This window comes from Ambystoma mexicanum, chromosome 7q (assembly GCF_040938575.1).
Source record: "Ambystoma mexicanum isolate Mex_15411 chromosome 7q, UKY_AmexF1_1, whole genome shotgun sequence".
NCBI lineage: Eukaryota > Metazoa > Chordata > Amphibia > Caudata > Ambystomatidae > Ambystoma > Ambystoma mexicanum.
In genome coordinates, this window is record NC_090941.1 from 996,086,433 (window position 1) to 996,107,172 (window position 20,740).

Consider the following 20,740-nt stretch of genomic DNA (forward strand, 5'->3'; position numbering starts at 1 on the left):
ACCTCCTTATCTTGTAAGTCCTCCCTCCGCTTTATGCTTTGTCTGCTTCATGCTGCCTCTGTCATTTGTGCGATTCTATTACTGTTTCCTGACAAGTTGCCTTTGCCAAACGGTGGCCTATCTGGAAATATTTAGTGCACAAATTGGGCTGTTCCACCAATAACACTTTGTAATATGCCCACATGATATTGCGGAGAACCCTTGGAATCAGATGGATGAAAGGGAAGCCTCAAGGAGACGCCTGGGTCAGCGTGGTTGCAGATCATCGCTCCCGGCTCTAGACAGAAACCTGAAGAAAAACAGATGTAGAAAAAGGATCCAACAGGGGGAGTGAGATATAAGTGTACCTCTTGAGGAGATGGAAACCTCAGACTCATAGAGCCTGCCTGTATATTATACACCCTACCCCCTGATTTCGGTGGCTGAAAGAGACAAAAAATTCTTCTCTGCACAAACAAACTGCCAAGTTGAGGGCCACTCTTTCTAATGGGGCGACCGAATTCCCCTTGGTGGTAGGCCATCACTGTTGCCATCCTTTCAGATAAATACAGGATGTCCCATAGTCTAGGGGCAAAAGTATTGAGTGTTAATTACTTTAAATTGGACAAATTGGAGCACCCACGAACAAGCTAAATCAGCAAGCCATCGGACCGCCATCTTTCAGGACCTCGGCGAAGAGGTCAAATGTTCAAAAGGGAATCAAAACCCCTCGGGGTGGGTAAGAGAAGAAAGAAACCCAAGCCCAGTTCTACATGGACTACCTAAAACATCAATCAAAAATGCGAATGACAAACTAAAAGAAGTGATGAGCGAGAGGTCTCATCTTCAATCCTCAAATACTTCGTCAACATTTGCTCCTATCAAACAACTACTAGCGTGGTTCCCTAAAGCTCCTAAGTCCTCGACGAAAAAATAGCAACCAACATCAGTGAGTCTGCCAAACAGAGAAAAGATCCAACAACCATCTTCAGCAGCCTCACAATACACAAAGACTCAAGATGGCTCTGTTATTACAATGATGTCTTGGAACACTAGAGGATTTAGCCATCTAACAAGACCAGGCGAAGTCAACCTTGCGGAATGCGATATCATAACGCTGCAAGAAACATGGCTCCTTGACAAACCAGGAATCGATGGCATCTCAGTAATGGTCTCACCTGCCAGCAAAGGTCGACTGGGCCGCCCGTCCTCTGGTCTCTTGGTAGCAGTCCGGACCGGAGCTGGTCTGACAATCAAGAAACGCTTAGCCGCTACTCAAAACCATCTAGCGGTGCTGGTGGAATGGGCTTCCCCCCTCTGTATCAAAGACTTAGAAAAAAAAAAGGAGATCCAATGGCTGGCCATAATCACTACGTATTGGAATCCGCAGTCTATCACCAACGAGAAATTCCTTAAAATCATCGAAACAGAGATCGATGGAATCCTAGCAGCTCAGGAAGAGGCGCTAATCATAATAAGTGGCGACATAAACGCGAAGTGCCCGAAAAACGGACAGAACACCACCCACCAGCGAGCAAAAATTCAGGCAGAGTCTCGAGGGCAGAAATGGCAATCATTAATGAACACCAGAAACCTTCATAACATCGAGGAGGCCCTTCCCCCAGCAAACCCCATCCCGACTTGGGAAAGAGGTGCGCAAAAGGGAACCATTGACTACATCTTCACATCTGAGGGCATGCTCACTCGGATTGCCTCATTCGATGTATTGCGGACCTCCGCCAGTGACCATAACATCTTGAAAATCAGCTGGCCTTCAGAGTTTAGCACAAGAGTGTACGTGTCTGAAGCCCAGGAACTTGCAGCCCAAGGAAATCGTCTCAGACTCACGACTGAAAGGATCAGAGAACTTACTAGAAACTACGCAAAGCAACAGTATAGGGAAACTGGGCCCCTAATTCATCTAGCAGACTACCAACCTCTGCTAATTCCCTACTATTCAAAAACACAGAACAAAGCAAGGCTCTCTGTCCACCCGATGCACGAGTACAACAGGGAGTTGGTAATTAAAAGGCGAAAACTGCGGAAACTGAAGGGACAAGCGGCAACTTTAACATCAAGTGACGCAGTGAAAATCTACACGGTGGAACAAAAAAGATACAAGCCTTGGTTAAGATTTCACAGATCAGTCCTATATCAACAAGATGCCGAAGAAATGCTAAGGAAATTGGCAGACAAAAACTCAGGAGCCTTTTGGCAACTGATAAAAAAGAACGATAACCCCACGACCGCTCCAACATCAAACTGTGTCTCAGAGGACGCCTGGAAAACTCACTTCTCTTCTACTTTCAAGCTCCCAAATGTGAATTCACTTACTATAGACGAGCCATCGGAACATACCGCCTGGGAGGACTTCTCTGATATTGATGACATCTTGTCAACCATAAAAAGGCTAAAATCATCAAGAGCTCTGGGACCCGATGGAATTGCCAACATCGATTTGAAAAACCACCCGTTGGAATGGGCCACCTTTATCAGTCAAGTCTTCAAAAACTGTACCCAAAACTGTACCCTGTCGAGAACAATTCCAGGTTCATGGTCCACCTCCTTGGTCGCCCCCATATACAAGAAAGTAGACATGTCGGTTCCTGCAAACTGCCGCCCAATTGCTTTGCTAGATACCATCGGAAAGATCTATGGTTCATTTCAGACTTGGGCAAAATCTGCTGAATGCAACGACCCTTTCCAAGCGGGCTTCATGAAGAACTGTGGAACTACAGTGAACATCATGATCCTTAGTATCTTAAAGAACAAACTCATGGAAGGATCAGGAAAGGTTCTCCTAGCTTTCATAGACCTCACCCAGGCATTCGACCAAGTCGATAGAGAGATGCTATGGTCCAAATTGTCCTCCTGGAATTGACCGACCGCAATACTGGAACCCATCAAAGCCCTCCACACAGGAACCTCTATGCGAGTTAAACTGACCCACCAAGGCTTACTCTCTGAAGTAATACCAACATTCCGAGGAGTCAAGCAGGGATGTCCACTGGCCCCTGTCCTGTTCATCTCGTTCCTAGGCGACTACAAAGAAAGTGCAAATCAAACAAGATCTTTTCTGCCAAAAATTGGCCAAACACCCGTAGCTCGACTTCTTTATGCTGATGACATTATCCTCCTTGACCATACAGAAATTGGCCTCCAAAGACAACTGGACAATTTGGCCTCTTACAAATCCGCAAACAATCTGGAGATAAACAAGGAGAAAACGAAAATCTTGATAATGGAAAAACCACCTGGAAAGAAGTAAAAAAAATCGAGTTGGCACATTGAAAAAGGAGCCCTGGAGGTCACCAAAAACTTTAAATACCTCGGCGTGATGATAGACGGCTCCAAAACAGAAGCTGCAATGCAAAAACATCTGTGGGGAAAAAACGCGAAAGCTCACAACCCAGGCTCGGATCATCGACAGAAAATATGGTTGGTTCTCTCTGTTACCGGTCCTAAAATTCTATAAAGGAAAAGTGGTCCCATGCCTGGTTTACGGAGGAGAAGCTTTGCCCACGATCCCACCGACAATTTGGGAAAAACTGGAGGGGTACTTCTGGCGGAAAGTCCTCCAATTTCTGAATTCGACATCGATTGCAGCCATCAGACGAGAACTGGGCCTATGCTCCCTGAAAGCAGTAAAAGAGGCAGGAGAAATGTCCCTCTTCAGGAAAGTGCTCATGCCTGAATCTCCACCGCTATATAATCTGATAAATACGGAAATGAACAACGATAGCTGCAAGATGCTGAATACTTGGGCCGCCAAACAAAGAACAAGTGTGGCTAACATCGCATGCACAGAAGAGACATTGATCCAAAATCCAACCAAAGGAAAATGGACCAAGAATACTGGATTGAAACTCAGACAATTGCGGAAAAAAATAAACTCCTAAAACACCTATCATCTCAACCGAAAAAATTGAACACTACGACTGACATCATCAAAAGATTTCCGGATAGAGCTCCTCGCTCTACTCTCCTAATGGCAAGGTTGAACTTATTGCCAACTAATGAAGTCCGGGCCATTAGGGGCCTCTGCTACAAACCATTGTCGTCTGTGCAAAATCCTATCAGAAAAGGAGTCAGTGAAACATCTCCTCTTAAACTGCCCGAAGAGCATTCCTCACCCCTCTAATTGAACCCTTCTCTCAGTACGACGAAGAAGTGTGGTCGTCCCGTTTAATGAGTGGCTCAAGGACTTCATGGTCCCTAGCAACGGCAAAAATCCTAAAAGCCGCCTTGGATGAATGCGCCAAAAAAGAGACGGAACTCCTCACAGCAAACTTGGCCACCTAAAGCAATGGTCTTGAAACAGACAAACCTAAGTGCAACTAACGTAAGGAAAGAAAAGGAAAAAAAAAAAGAAAGTAGAAGAAAACAGAAAATGAAGAGGAAGATAGAAAACCATTTTGCAAAATCATAAAATTGATAAAAGCAAAAAAAAAAAGAAAATTGCTTTAATTTCTTTCCAATTAGGGGACATTGCCTTCTCTTAACTGTCCCCCTAACGCCCCTGTACAGAAGTACCTCCCAGGAGGGCCCCCACCATAGGCCACTGGTGTCGTGTCTGTCATCAAAACAACTGAGGTTGGTGGTCGGAAGAAAACCTGCAGCAGATTATTTCAGAGAAGCCACCTTTCCAGCCGGTACCTCAATTAGTGGCAGCTGTGTAATTTTTGAATTTGGGTGGCTATATACAATTACCACGAATATTCAGCGACTGAGTGTAGCAAGCAAATCTGAACCAGCCAAAGTGGTTTTGGGGGGTTCTTCCCCTGAGCATTTATTTTTAATTATGGGTTAAAATGGTGTGTATTTTGCATCACACTTTCTGTGAAATATTGGGTAAAATGCCACAGTCGGCTTTCTAGGTAAAGACATGAAATAATCCCTGACTGCGCCCATACATGTTACCAAAAAAAAAACATACACATATATGCTTTACCCATTTCTCGAGGAAGTATCTACCACAAAATGTTTCAGGTACTTATATTTGAGGTAAATTCATAGGGCCTCATTACGCGGTAGGCAGCAAGTAACGGTTCTTACCGGAATGGCGCAAATAACATGTCCGTGTAGTAACCAGCCTGCTAATTGTATGCCATTATAAGTACGCGGGTACAAGCTTTGTGCCATGCCGGTAAGGACACTACCGCCATGCCGTTAAAGGCCCCAAAAAGTCCCTTAGCGGCATCAAGGAAAGCGCTGATAGCACTTGCGCCATCCATGAATCTGGAATTAGCGGTCACCGCTAAAAGCGTTGACCGTAAATAAGCGGAAACCAGAAGTAGCATCATCGCACAGGAACGGGAAGGAGCACAGTGGCCATCTTTTAAAACACAATCCATTGCCATCCTCTGCCCCCAGGACCTGCAGCAACACTACAGCTGGCCAAACTTATTCCTACAACACCTGAGAATGCCCAAGGCCCTAAAGAAAGGTGCAGAACACCAGCGCAAGGAACACTTCTCCAATGAGGAACTGACAATGTTAGCAGACACACTAGCTGCTAACGCAGAGGTTGTTTTTGCAAACGACATGCGGCGTCCCATACTGATTAAAAAAAAAAAAAAAAGAGATCTGGCCCGAGGTGGCACGGAAAGTCAGTGCGGTGGGCTCCACCCTCCGCACTGTGAAGGACGTACGCAAGCGGTGGGACGATCTACGCCTCTGTGTACGGAGTATACTAGCGGCCAACAGGAGCCTGGCCATGGGTACAGGAGGCGGAGGAGGATCCCCAATCAAGATGCAAGAGTGGGAGGAGACATGTGCCAGCACCATTGGCATCAAATCCATTGAGGGAGTGGGTGAAATGGAGCACAGTGTGCCGTCATCGTCAGATGGAGGTGAGTGTCCACACAAAACACTGCAATGCAAAGTGTGAGGTACTCCCCCAAATGTGACCTGGAAATTAACTAATGGATAGGGCATCACACACACATGTACACAACCCTGCACATATGCTGTGCACATCCCCACACAACCACATGCATGCAGCACCTCAGACACGTGTCACCCAGATTCATGCCTGTATGACCCACCCATCTGGCTAGCAACCTGTATGGCCAAACCTGAAGTCCAAATGCATAGAACTGCAGCAACAACAACATATGCATGATGCACGTTGACCCATCACCGATGCTATCCCTCTCTTGGTCCCCTACAGGCTCACAATCCGACAGTGAGGAGAAGGACTCTGCGACGCAGGCCCCACCACCAAAGAAGCAGGGCAAGGGCATGGAAGTAGGCACCAGGCCCAGCACATCGAGGGGCACTGGGAAATCTGGACTGCCTCAGAGGGCCAAAGCCACACATGTACCCACGTCACCCAGGTGTGAAAGGCCGTCCGATATTTTGATAGCACCCACACCAGCCATTCCCACCACGCAGGAGCCAGTTGCAGAAGGATCACTGACTGCCGCAAACAGCTCGATTGGCGAGGCAGCAGCCACGGCACCCATGTCAGATGTCGAGGAAACATGCATTGCACCCGTGGAACACCACACACACAGCCCACGCCCCACATCAAATGCCAACAGCCATGAGCTGTCTGGTGGTGAGTTTGTGGCAGGGAGCTGGAGTCCCATGGAGTCATCACCTGATGGCGGACACATGCCACAAGCTGTGTCGAGAACCACCAAACGCAGGCCCAGAGACCATGGCATCCGCATCATACGACGGCGCCAGGAGGAGCTGACTGTGCTGGTTGGCCAGCATGTGGGCGAGGGTGCCCTGGCGAGGGAGGAGTGCAGGGAACATGCCAAGGGCAATAAACAAGCTATTTAAGCCAGCACCAAGCGCATTTGCGACGAATTATCAGCTGTGAGGCAGGTCCTCACCCGCATCGCAGATGCTATGGAGAGCCAGCATCCCGCACAGGGACTGGGCCAACGAAGCACCTCCTCCTCTGCCAGCTCAAGGCAGACCAGCCCCCTGCGCAGGTCAGTGCGGGCCATGCGGCGCACAAACTTGCAATCACCCAATGCTGGTAGAGGAGGTGGGAAGTAGGGGCAGGCTGATGTTGGTGACTCGTGTACACTAATGCTGCACTGAAGTGGAAGCCATGTTTGGGTGAATTGTGGGGGGAGGGGGAGAGGGTGTTTGGGGGAGTTTTGGGGGGATGGGGAGAGGGTGTTTGGGGGAGGTGTTGGGGAGAGGGTGTTTGGGGGAGTTATGGGGGAGGGGGGAAAGGGTGTTTGGGGGAGTTATGGGGGGGAGGGTGTTTGGGGTGGAGGGTCCATGCACTTCATAATCTTATAAAATTTAATACACCCATTGTGTCATGGAAAATCACATGAGTGGACATTCTTCATTGTGTATGTGTGCTTTATTGCCGGACAGTGCACAGTGCCTTTTCCCCACAACACCCAGTGCCCTGAGTCCCACATCCATTGCACCCTCTTCATCCATGTGTATTAGAAATATTGGTCTATCAGATGCTGGCGCACAGCATGTCCCTCCTGTGCATCGCCACCAGCATGACGTGCAGCCCCATCTTCTCCCTCCTCATCCTCATCAGGTGGTTGCAGTTCAATGTCAGGGGGCAGAGGCACATTCCGTCTGATGCACATATTGTGCAGCATGACACATGCCATGGTGATCTTGGCCACCTTCTCATGCCGGTACAGGAGTGCCCCACCCGACCTGCTGAGGCATCGAAACCGTGTCTTCAAAAGGCCAAATGTCTGCTCAATCACCACATGGGTATGTGCATGATTGTAGTCCTCTTAGTGCCTGTTCTATGGGTTCCGGACAGGGGTAAGGAGCCACCTCTTCAAGGCATAGCCAGCATCACCTGCATGGGTGCAACAATGGATATGTGTAAGTGATTACATCAAATGGAACCAGTACCTATCACACCCAAGTGAACTTTGATTTGTGCATGACATCCACATATCCCTACATGCATGGAGGTAATCGAAGTAACTGCAATATGGGAAGGTGATCTAGTCCTTGCAAGTGTTCATGCACTGTGCATGCCTACGGCAGTTGTTGCCATGAACTAGGTGATGTGTAGTCATTCATATTCTTTGGTCCTGTCACCGTTGAAACCAGACTTCTAATGATCTGCCATTCCAAACTTGATGTCCCCATGCTGGCATGCAGCACTTCTGTTGTGGTGTACGGGTGAGATTCTGTATATTAGCTTCGGGTGATCCCTTTGTAATGCTGTTCAGCGGACATTTGCATTGGCCATATTGGCAGCATGTTGCTGCATTGTGTTGTAGAGGGTACGGTCTGATGATGTGCAGTGTACATGTGGATGGATATGGCATGGTTGCAGTAATGGCTTATTGTCATTGTTGTGCAGCTTATGTCTTGCATGTTGTTTTCATGTGTCAGGTTCAGTCTGGCCTGCCTTGGGGGACAGTGGTGTATTTCAGTATGGGCATTGTTTAGTCCGTCAACTGATCTCACCCAGTTGGAGTATGCTTCTCCCCCCCCAATCACACCCAGTTGGAGTATGCATCTCTCCCCTAACCCCAATCACACCCAGTTGGAGTATGCATCTCCCCCCCCCAAATCTACTCCCCACATCACACTGCCATGTGCTTGCCATGCTACTCACCGAGTAGCCAGGAACGTTGTCTGGCATGTCGCGCCATGTAGCGTGGTATGGTTGAGTTCCGCGGCACAACAATGTGTGATGATCTTGTTAGTCACATACCATTTGCATGTTGATTGAGTGGTATTGCTTTTGGTTTTGGTACACTGGCTCCATGGCATGTGGGACCACCAATTCCACATGGGTGCAGTCGAGGGCCCCGATGCAACTTGGGATGGCTGCCAGTGAATGGAAGCCAACTTTGGTGTTTGAGATCTCCTGGGCAGTCCGTGGCAGGGATATGTGTTCACTTGAGTGCTTCAGGAGGGCATTGAGCACCTGGTTCAGCGTGCGTGAGAATACTGGTTGTGATATGCCATGCATCTGCCCTACCGTGTGCTGGTAGGTGCCTGTGGCCAGGAAGTGGAGCACAGAGACCACCTTCAATAGATGGGGGATGGCGGTACGGATGTCTATGAGGCTAACAAAGTTGTTGTGTATCATGTCCACAATGGTGGTGATGGTATCCCGGTCCAGACGGTACAGGGTGTGGATCTGCTCAGGGGTTAGGTTGAATGGACTGGCTCTGATTCTGGGGATTGGTGGCTGCCTCTGTGGTACAACTGTCTGCACTGGTGGGGCATTCTGTGCCTGTCTCGCCCTCTTTCTCCTCCTGCGTCTCCTCTGTGTTGGCTGTTGTTGCAAGTCATGCCGCTATTTGCATGTCCGCCTGACTCCTATTTCCGCCATGCCGCTATTGCTGGCATGAGGAGTCGCGTGCCCGCGCCGCTATTAGAGGCACCGCTCTTTGCGGTGGTGCTAATAGCGGGCAGGTGGGTCGTAATAGACCGGAGCGGTTAGCGATGCCGGTAATCCTTTACCCTTCATCATTTTTCCCTTACCTCCTACCTCGTAATGAGGCCCATAGAATTAGTAAGATACAAGAAAGATCACTGTGTTCATTTTTGTATTTCAAAAGTTTGTATAAATTACATGAAATAAAAAAAGAGAGATCAAATTTGTCACTATTTTAATTTTTATATCACACAGTGAAGGCTTTTTATATATATAGAATACTAGAGAGCAATATTTGAGAAGAAGATGATGATGCACCATATATTCATCCCGAAGAGCTCCTAGGACAAAAAATAACGTGTTATCCACTCTTCCTAGCAGAGGATCTCAACAGGAGACCAATTACACTAAACCCCTGAGTAATGTGAACGGAAACATGTTGGGTTATGTATTGTAGAACGTTTATATGTTGAATGCAGTAAATCAGATAGTTCCATCACAGTGATGTTCCCCCTCGTGGTTTCAAATGTATAGAGATTAACTAAGATGTTGATGAATGTATATATCTATGTTCACATTTGTGGTTTTTTATCTCCTTTTGAAGCACATGTTCTTTTTTGTTGTGTAATTGGGAAGTTTTTGTTCTTTTTTGATTGTACAGGTGTTTGTATTTAATATTTAGCTTATATTTCTGCTTCCTGTGATATTTCTAATCTACACTGATTACATTTTGTGTATATTTATGTATTCTGTAATTATAAAATATTTGGAGAAATAAAATGAAAATTGTAATAAGGATGGCTTTATTATTATGACATTAGACTCTCTGTTGTGATCCTTCCCTTTATTTTAGTTGATTTCTGAGGTTAACAGTGAGTTGGAGAGGATTCTGCTGCTTCACACCTAGAAGAACTGGGTTTACCATCTTTGGGCACCCATGTAAGAACACTCATGCTGGCTTTGCCTTTGATGCTAAGAAAAATGCCAAACCACAGCAAGAAAGCATGTCTTTTGCTGGTAGTCACAAAGGTCACCCTCCCTGTAAGAACATCCAAATTGGCTTTGCTCTTAATGTCGGTATAAAATGCCATGCCACAATAAGAAAACATGCCTTTGCTGGCTGCACAAATGCCCCCATGTAAGAACATTCGTCCAACTTTGCTCTTAATGCCGGTAAGAAAATGCCAAGCCACAGCAAGAAAGCATATCTTTGCTGGCAGGCACACATGCTGCCCTCCCTGTAGCAACATCCATATTGGCCCCACCCATGTTGTTTTTGCCCATAATGCCTTTTTAAAATGCCATGCTTTAGTGAGAAAACACAGCTTCCAATGGCGATGCATAAGAGCCAAAAAGGGCCCTAGAAAGGCCTAGTTGGACACAAGCCCACAATCAAAGATTCACCTAGCTTTGCTACTTCCCTGATGATGAATTATGATCTTTCCCAGGGAAGACGCACGTGGCCTAAATGACTTTGAAACAACATGCCCATGAACTAAAGATCCTGGGTTTGCTGAAGGTCAGACTTTTCCATGTTGATGTGGAATCCTAGCGCTGTTGATTATTTGTTGAACATCTAGGGCCTCCTTGTCCTCTTCCTCTGTCGCTTTGCCTGTGTGCAGGAGGCATACCAAAGGTTCCAAAATCTTCGTGAACACACTGTGGGAAGAGCGGAAGCAAAAGAGAGGGTGCTAAACTGCAAAGCCTAGGTATCTGCAATTCTTTTGCCGGAATGCGTATGTGAAGTAAGAATCCCATAGATCAGTGAGGCCAGTTAATTGCCACTGGAGATTTGAGGCATGACTACATATTGAACTTGATGTTGGGATAAAAGATTTCACTGCCTGAAGTTCCATGATCATCCAAAATACATCTAACTATTTCAGTACGATAAAGGCAATTGAACCACTCCCGTTTCCCTTCTGGGACTGGGTGCACCGCTGATGGGCCCCTTCATCAGAAGACGCTGCAGTTTGCTCTCGGAATCCTGACCTCTTCTGGGTATCCCTTAGCAAAGGCGTTATTATGGTTCTCGTTTCTAGTTGTTTGCATGATATTTCTGTACATGGCCTCTTATAATGTCCATAGCTCCGGGGTCAACAATGGAAGCTTATCTCACATTTGTGTAACCCATTGTGATGATATTCTTTCCCCAAAAATGGTGGTTATGGACTTTTGCTGTTCTTAGCAATGGTAGTGATTTTGTGTTTCTTTCCTTTGTGTTTGACAGTGACTCTTGTGTATTGTTCTTTGGTGATGTTTGGGTGGGGTCTATGGTTTGAGTCGGATTAGTTCATCTAAGCTGGTCCATGTAAACATGGGGTTTAGTTCGGAACAGAGGGTGGGTTTCCGAGAGGTTAATCGCAGGTATCAGTTTTGTAGGTTGAGGCGTGTACGAGTTAGGGGTGAAGACTAGATTACCCTTTATCATTGGGTCAGATCTGTCTGCAAACCTTGACAGCGCTTTGATTTCTTGGCTCGTCACCAGCCCATTATTATGACTGGTCAGGGATCGAAATAAGAATGTAATGAGTAGAAGCTAAAAGCTGCACCTACATGATACAATATTTTATTTGTATCGCGCTCATACACTGGTGTTTCAGAGCGCAATGAGGCAAGGGACAGGAACAAGGGAGAACAAAACAACAATCTAACTAGGCCCAGTGACATTGCGAATGCGCATGTGCAGGTGAGCGGGAAGAGGGAAAGTGCAGGGGGAGGGAGAAGTGGAAAGTGCTGAGCAAGGATAAAGTAGTAGTGCAGCCAGCAAGTGGGAAGTGCTAGGTTTAAGGCACTGCACTTATCAGACAGGCGGTGTCTGATAAGTGCAGAAAAAGAAAAGGGGGGGGACTGTAGGGTTACAGATACAGACTCAAGTGCAAGGGTTGCCAGGAGGAAGTGTGGGTGCAAGGCAGGGCGGGTAAAGTACCTGGGCCTGAAATCAGAGGGTAACCTGGTGCATGATGCCAAGCAGAGCAGATCAGCAGGGGAGAGGAGGAGAGAAGGTAGAAGCCAAGAGGAAGGTCTCGAGGTGCTTCCGCAACCAGAGATGGTTCTCCTCAAGTTTCAGAGTGGCAGGGAGGCTGTTCCAGAGGGAGGCCCCAGCCGAAGACAAGAGATCTACCCCCAGCATGTTTTTTTGAGAAATAACTAACCCTGAGGCAGTTGGAGGTGGAGGAGAGAAGATCTCAAGAGTGAAGGTATTTACAGAGGGAGAAAGTCTTGTGGACAATGCAAGCCATGTTGACATAAAGCATCACCCAGTTAGCAGGAGCCACCTCAGGACAATGACGAGCAACTATAGTAAACTTCAAAATTAACCCTAACATGAGATGAAAACTATAATTTGTGTCCATACATGTACTATTATGCATTACATGTCCGCCAGATGTATACTAGTACTCATGTATACACATTTCCAAACACAGAGTTCATGTCACTAAGACCAGGTTCTCCCAGGCTATAACCAGAAGCTAAATAGCTGCCAGCTCCTTGCATTTTCGCATCTTGGTTTTGATGTTCCATGGTGCATAAGGGTTATTCGGTGATGTCATGAAGAAATCGCGTCACCTTTCTACTGCCCTTTCGTTTGCAAGGGAGCACCCTGGCCTGCCACCAAGAGTGCCCTAGCTTCTATTATTAATGTCCTGTTCACTTCCCTCATGGCATTATTGAAAAAATGGTTACAAACATTGATTCAAAAATGTTCCTTTTAAATGCCTTCATTAGATGGATCGCCTCTTCCTCCACATAATGTCTATTTTCCTTATAATGGCTCGGGGGTAGTGGTTGTCTGTGTAGCACAGTGCTTTGATGTACTAGTATTGCTTCTCCCATTGTGGACAGCATGATGTTTTCTTTTCCTACATTTGCCTTCTGACAATCCTTGTGAGTAGACTGTATTATTCACCCTTACTATGCTCATGGGGATTGTGGGTGAAAGCAATACTTGGATATCCAACCATTGGTTCTTCTTTGACAATGAACAGGTACATGTTGTTCACAGCAGGCTGCTGTGATATGTGTGCCTGTTCTGCTGCCATGCTTGATGGAAGGGGGGGAAGATAATGTCTCCAGTAGGTCAACAGCAGGCCCGGATGGCTGCAATATTTTAAATGCTGGTTCCTCTGGGTGAGATAGTGTGACCTGTGAGAGCTTCAAGTGCTGTGCAGTGAATGGCAGTGTTCTGTGCTACCTCATGCCAAAGGGTCCGACACCTTGGAAGCCGTGTTCTCCCCCGAGCCCCTCTTTCCAAGCTGGAGCGCTTGGAGTAGTTGCACCACGCCCCATGGATTCTGCAGTCTCATCATGTGGTGGAACTGCAATTTTTTTTATTTTTTATAATGAGCCTAATACCATACCCGAGTTTGGTTTCTAGGCGCAGATCCGGAATTCAAACCTCTTTTGCTCTGCATGGTCTTGCTTCCAAGACCAACGCGTTGCCCCTGTGCTATCCTTCGTTCACTGTAGCTTCCGACTGATTCTGTTTATGGGCTCATTGGTGTTGTGTAGATCTTTCCCCATTTATCTGCCTTTGGCTGTCTCCTGTAAAGCATTCACTATCAGTTCATGCTGAGCTATACTCGGGTTGTTACTCCCTGAATGCACTGAATGTGCCTTGTTCAAAACGTATGCCAGGGAATTGATCCTCTGACATTGATGCCTTCTATGGGGATGAATATCATAAAATAAAGAGTAAGATGATAGATTTCATCTACTCACACCCCTCCACCTCAAATAGGACCCCCTGATAGATTTTCCGGCACTACAAGTCTTGACAGCTTAGACTGTGTGCGATACTTTAACTTTCAAAAAACATTTTTTATTTATTCAAAATTCTCCAAATAAAACATAAAACACTACCCTCACCTAACACAGTGCAATTGCTAACACGAAAGCCATAGTATCTAAAACTTAGGCATCAAATTATACACATACACAAGACACAAACGATATCACATAACAAAATACAAAAAACCTCAATGTGTCATTAAAAAACATATGATCCCAACATGTTTCTGTTCTTCAATGCCCCACTTTCGGGCAAACATTCTTCAGGGGATAATTTAAAACATCCACTATTCTCCTCAACACAGTGTTGAATGGGTAGTTTCAGGCACACAAAGCATGTAAAGGAAAAGACAGGGGATACTAATGAGTTCCAAAGGAAGGGGAGTACTACAAAATGTAAATGGGAAGTCGGCTCAAACCATGATGCCAACCTCACACGGGTCTAGAACAAATGGACCCCTAAGATTTACCTTCAATTGGTGAATCGTCAATGCATGTATGTAATTGACCAGTATGTTAATCTCTCGCAAATGAGAAACCCAAAACTTCACAGGGCGTCATAGTCCGCAGAGATATCGCAACACCTAAAAGGACAAACCAACTATCAGAAACCACGCAATCCGAGTCAGCCAAGAATCACTGAAAAACTTAAGTTGTGGCACATTCATGCCAGATGCAATAATAATTACCTCCACACAAGTAGAGATGCCCACTGTAGGGAACACAGGAAGAATATCCCTGACAGCGCAACAAGGGCCAGATCCACAAAATTCTATGGCAATTCACAGTACCAATCTGTAAAACAAAAACAAACAACCTATATCGCCTCTGTAAGTCAAGTTCTCCACCTTCTTCCTCCCATGTATTAGCAGAACTGGGGTGCATCATAGTGTGGAACTGTCCAGTGAAAAAAAACACTAGTCAGCTGAGTACCGTGTCTAAACCGGTGCAGTTTTTAAGGGGCACCACCCCATTCACAGACCAAATGGTGACATGCAGCATGAAATGAAGTGTAAATCCAATGCCGCTATAAAACACTCACATGCCGTACAATGTGGAAACCGCTAATCAACTGTGCACTTTCACTGTGGCTACATCCCCGTCGTGGAACAAAAAGTAACATGCAGCGTGAAATGATGTAAAAATACAGTACATGTATCCTCCTGACACTAACATGCTCACCTTCAAATTGTACGTGCTTCCTAACACGAACCGGGTTGCTAACGAGCTGTAAAGCAACAAGCCATGACCACACATCGGCCGTCTCACCAGTAGATATTTGCAAGCGCGGCAGCACTGTCTGAATGGCACCGGCTCCCACCTCGGGAGCAAACACAGAAAAGGGACTCAACTGGTCAAAAGAGCACACGCTCATGAAAATAGAGCGGCAATTTTGACACGGACCTCACATAGACTCTAAGGTTGGTGTTGAGGAGATTAATGGACTCCAAGATGACTGATAGGGTCAAACAATGTGTTGTAATTATGAAACGGCGTACAATATGTTGGGGTTATCAAAAGACACACATACAATATCTTGCCATTATGAGAAAACCAAAAACGGCTAGTTATTTGCTAAAACGGCAACACGTAACAAGTTGTAATTCCAAAAGCGTTACAAAATTGCGAACATGTAAAAAATATATACAAGGAAATACAATATTTCAAAATTCATGACAACTATGACACTTCATGTATAAATTCACATACTCAACATTAGAAGGCAAGGTATGTACATATAGTTTGGGCGAATAATGCTCTTTATATTTGGCTGACCAAATGCCAATCAGTGCTTTCATTTAGCCCCAAAACATTGCTTTGCAGTCTGAAAATAATAATCGCCCTATCCCCCTTACCAAACGCTGTGTTCGGGTCCATGAATGCCAGATATAGTGGTTCCCCCCTGACAAATATTGATGTGGCCCCCATCAAGTACAAGTTCAAAACCTGGTCTCTAGTCACCAGACCGGGGTGAAGACCACATTGTATCTTTGCGAGTACCCCCGAGTCAGAGATCTACTGTCCAAGCCGTTCCAGAACAGCCCGACCGAAGATTTTAAAAGAAATATCCAACAAAGATATTGGTCTGTAAGAAAGAGGGATGCCTGGGTCACCCTTCTTAAAAATTGGGTAAATTATTGCCTGTCGCCAAGAGGGTGGATAGATGCCAAGTTCCAAAAAGGCATTAAAACAATTAATCATCAATGGGGCCCACACATCCACCTCATCGTGAAAAATATCAGCTGGGATGGCATCCGGGCCGGGGGTGCGGTTGTGGAGTTGCCTATTTACTGCGACCTCTACCTCATTTAGAGTTAGTCGCATAGTCGTGCCTCTAGCCCCCGAATACGTGGTGGGGGAATCCACTTTATAAAGGGAACTAAAATGGTTGGACCATGCCTTTGCACTTACATTGTTCTCTTTATGGGTCCTTGTTCTTTTATAGGGGGGCCCATTAGCCACAAACTCCTAGAATTTTTTAGAGTCTCTTAGCTGTACGTCCTGGATGAGTTCTGCCCAAGCAAGCTCTTCTAAGTAATTCTTCCTTTTTGCCAGGATATTTTTATAATGCGCCTGGGCACTAATTATCTCCCTCCTTGTGCTATCTTTTGCATGTAAAGTTCTTTTGAGGTTATTCTGTGCTGTACGGCATGGTTCATCGAACCAAGTCTGAGTGTTAATTCTCCCCTTTTTTAAAGTCCTGTTGGAAGATATCATACATAGACCTCAACATTTTTTGTGAGGCCAAAAAGATTGCACTAGAACTTAACCCATTTGAGAGAATAGTGGTGATTTCCTCTGTTAGTCTTACAAACCATAGATTGTGTAGCCTTAGCGTCCAACTTGGTCCATTTTACTCGGTGCTTACACAATGGGTTAATTTCGGAGTGGTCCAGTTGTGGCAGATTAATGTGTACGGCCACTATTGGGTCAACTCTCAATACCAACCTCAGCAGATGGTGATCGCTGAATAGTTTTACGACCACCTCAAACTCTTTTATTAAATACCAATCCTTTGCATATATACAAAAGTAGTCAATAGTGGATGTCCTTTGGGCGCCATAAAAGGTCAGCTTCCCAGTTCGATCTACACCGACACGTCCATTCAGCGAGCAAATACCCCACTCCAGGAACCACTCACTGAACTGCAATCCCCTTGCACACGTTTTTTCATCTACCATTCGAGCAGGGACTATACCATATGCATAGTCTTCCCCGGGATCAATCTTATCTGGCATTATCCCCAAGCCCATTTTGGCATTAAAATTACCACCCAAAATTAACAGCGAATCTTCCATTAGCTATACACTGTGAATCAACAAGGTCCCTCAATGCCCCTGGGCACCATTGATTAGAAATGTGTGGGCTATTATAAAAGTTCACCAAGGTCATTGGTCGGCCCTGCTCAGGACGTGCACTAATGCACTGTATATTCATATTTTTAGTTTCACTGACAATTAAGGTTAAGTATAGTGACGTCTTCAACAAAATTGCCAAACCACCATAACAGCGCCCACCTTTCTTAGCTGGAACACATTTCGAAACAAAGCCTTCCAAACATAATGGGGAGAGGGCCCACGTCTCCTGAAGGAATATTATATCATATTCCTGCAAAGCTGTGACTATCACATTCTGAGAGTTTAGTGGCGGATCCTGCTATATTCCAGCATAAGAAGGACATTTTTGTGTGTATTGACACTGGCTTATTACCAATCGAGTTTTGCCAGTCCTCGCATCTTTTTTCTGGGCCCAGTATAACAAGTCAATCCAGCGCCTCAATTTCCCCCAGAACCTTATAGCGGTTTGCCAAATATACAGCAGCCTCAGGGTTCTTTAGTACATTCAAACGCCCCTCCCCCCCCATGCCCTCATAAACCCCTCGCAAATTTGAAGTTTTGGTAGTATTCCGTGGTGCAGATGAAAAGGGGTTTGCAGGTTAAAAGGCTGCTAGGGGGAAGAAGGCACTATTTTGGGTGTGGCTTCTACAGGACCACCACTCCGGGTTTATGGAAGTAACCACATAATCAAGCATGGCTGGGGCGATCATAGAGACAACCACACAGTCCCCCACTACCCATTTTGATGCCTTCCCTATTTGCACTGGTAACTTGTTCCCAATGAGTTTAAATCTGTTTGTAGCTTTAATTATGTTTTCCTTTTTTTCTTGTAGATATAAAGATCTCCATGTGTTTGAACTCCAGGATTCCACCCGAGTTATTGAATGGACTGGAGAAAAAAGTAGGTTTACTGTCCATGCATGACAATTGAGTGGTATTCTTCACTGTGCTAGATTTGACTGTAAACCCTTCAAAAACACTGTGCGACATTGATGTGCAAAAGATACATTGTCATGTTCATCGAAGCACATAATTGCAAATGCTGAAATTGCAGGCAGCTGGGAGCTTTTTGGCTAGACACACGCTGCTGCCAGCATCTACTTTTGATTTCCCAGACCCACTTGTGGTATAAAAATATGCCTGTGCGATATTGACTGTGTGAGTATGGGAGTTAAGAAGGTACATAAGTATATAACGACATTTAAAGTATAATGGGTCATATATAATGGACAAAAAGATATATTTGCCATCTCATGTGGGAGTTTGATTTGTGGCACTCTGTATTAGCACCTCAGTCTCCAGAGAGGGGTGTCGCTCACCATTTATGCCTGTTATTGAGGAATTGCTTTTAGGTTCCAGCCATTCCATTTGTATTTAAATCCCTGAATTAACTTTTCACCAATTCAAAACTATATATATTTTAGGTAAGTTGTCGCCAACATCCAGGCAGCTACTTTATCAGCAGTATTCATCCTCTGGTTTCTAACCTTGGTTATCATATGCGTGCACAGATTCATATAGGTCAAAATAGCTGGACAGGTGAAAATGCACCATGGAAACCCTATATGTTTGATGATGAAGAATATCGGGATATTGTTGGTGGCTTTCCAATTTTTCTCATTAGCCACCTGTTTATTTTTTAGCGCAACGATCTGCAACCTTCGTCTCTCAATGTTTTGTATTATGACTCCCATGATCACTCACAGGTGTCGATACTGGTTACAGCCGATGGGAGCTGTAGTCCAAAACAGCTGGAGAGTAAAAAGCTTCAGACCCTTGCTTTAAGGGTAATGCACGCAGTTCATATTAAAATCTTGTTGACAGTCCGATCCTGCCTTCATCCAACGAGTGTTGTTATGAAAGGAGTAGCTTTCTCTGAAAATGCAGCATGGATTATGTGGATATTGTCCAGAGACTGTGTGTCAATTTGTGCACTGCTTTTATAGCTGAATCAACACATCTGTACAAGAGAATTATGAAAGGTCTGGACTTCATTTTCAGTGATGTTGACAGCTTTGATATCAGACACTTCCTTCAGAAGAGGGCCTGACTTGGAAATGTGATAATGTATCTCCAAGGTGCTCTTTCTTTTCGTTGTTAGTTTATCTTTCCTTTATTTTTCTCCTAACTCGCCAAGTTTCCTTTCACTGCTGATCTTTTGAAGCATTTCTGTAACAATAAGCTTTGCACTGATGGCAGCCGTACATGCAGGGTGGTCTCCATCATATCTAGACGCTCACCAATTGTGGAAATAACACATTCCCTTGGGTTCGAAATTTAAGTTACGTGGCTCTTTAAGTCTTAGCTGCTTGTGGAATCTGGTGGCATTTTATGTAAAGTGTCAACATTCCCCCGGGAGCCCTTGGAAATTTGAATACACCTTTAATGGAGGTGCTGAAATCTAAGTCCCCAAAAGCGAAACTTTAGTAGTTCGGGAGTGGAAAGAGACCGCCCATAGTGCATCATGGTGCTATAGGAACAAAAAGCAGACCTGTGTGGGGGTAAGAGGTTGTCAGTTCTGAAATAGCTACGTTTATAATTTCTTATAGAACATGAAGAAATTGTATTACAGGTGTTATGATAATGGAAGAATGTTCCACCTTAAGGCAGCCTGGAAGGAAAAGTATCTACCACCAAGTCTTGCTTTCCTGAATCCAGGCACAGTAAGTACACCACTGTATCGTGATCTCCGGTTTCTTGGTGGATGGAAAGGGGTTGCAGGTGATTAGTTGGTCCAGTTTTTCATCTGCCAAATGTGACATTGTGTTCCAAATACATGGCCTTACGTTTTTTAATAGGCACCCAGCACCCAATGCAGTAATGCCAGTCCTGGAGACATATAGCTTAAAAATTACTGAAATAAAAGTATTCATGTGGGAAGGACAGAAAAGATAGTACATGTTTACGTTTATGAACGTGGGAAAGAGTATTTCACCACAGCGGATATTTGAGGTTTTAGGGACCGATTGAATCCATAATAATTATAAGATTCCACCCGACAGACGAGGGCAAGGCACACTGACAAATGATCCTAGCCAGAAAGTAAGCGACTCAATCAGTGCTAGGGGACAGAGAGGCAATTGGGCATTTTTCGAACAAAAGTAGGTGACCAGTACCGTGCCACGTTTGTGGAACTTCATCAACGCATTCATCATATATCACTTCAGACAATCTGTGAGTAACACTCCCATAACTTGCGCATATTGGACCTATCGGAATCGAGGAGATACAGAGTGTTTGAACACACCTCAGTCTGACCGGCCCTTTTATTCATAATGGAAACCTA

General features: G+C 45.3%; 1 protein-coding gene across 2 annotated transcripts in view; it reads left to right on the forward strand.

Annotated features, from left to right (window-relative positions):
* The window catches only part of WDR73 (WD repeat domain 73), a 111,055-nt gene that overhangs the window by 2,858 nt on the left and 87,457 nt on the right, over window positions 1–20,740 (forward strand). The window contains exon 2 of one of the 2 annotated variants that reach the window (XM_069640145.1): window positions 18,288–18,355. In XM_069640145.1, coding sequence (XP_069496246.1) covers window positions 18,288–18,355 — 68 coding nt within the window. Of the gene's footprint in view, window positions 1–18,287; window positions 18,360–20,740 lie in introns of both variants that reach the window. The other variant, XM_069640146.1, reaches the window with a different exon arrangement.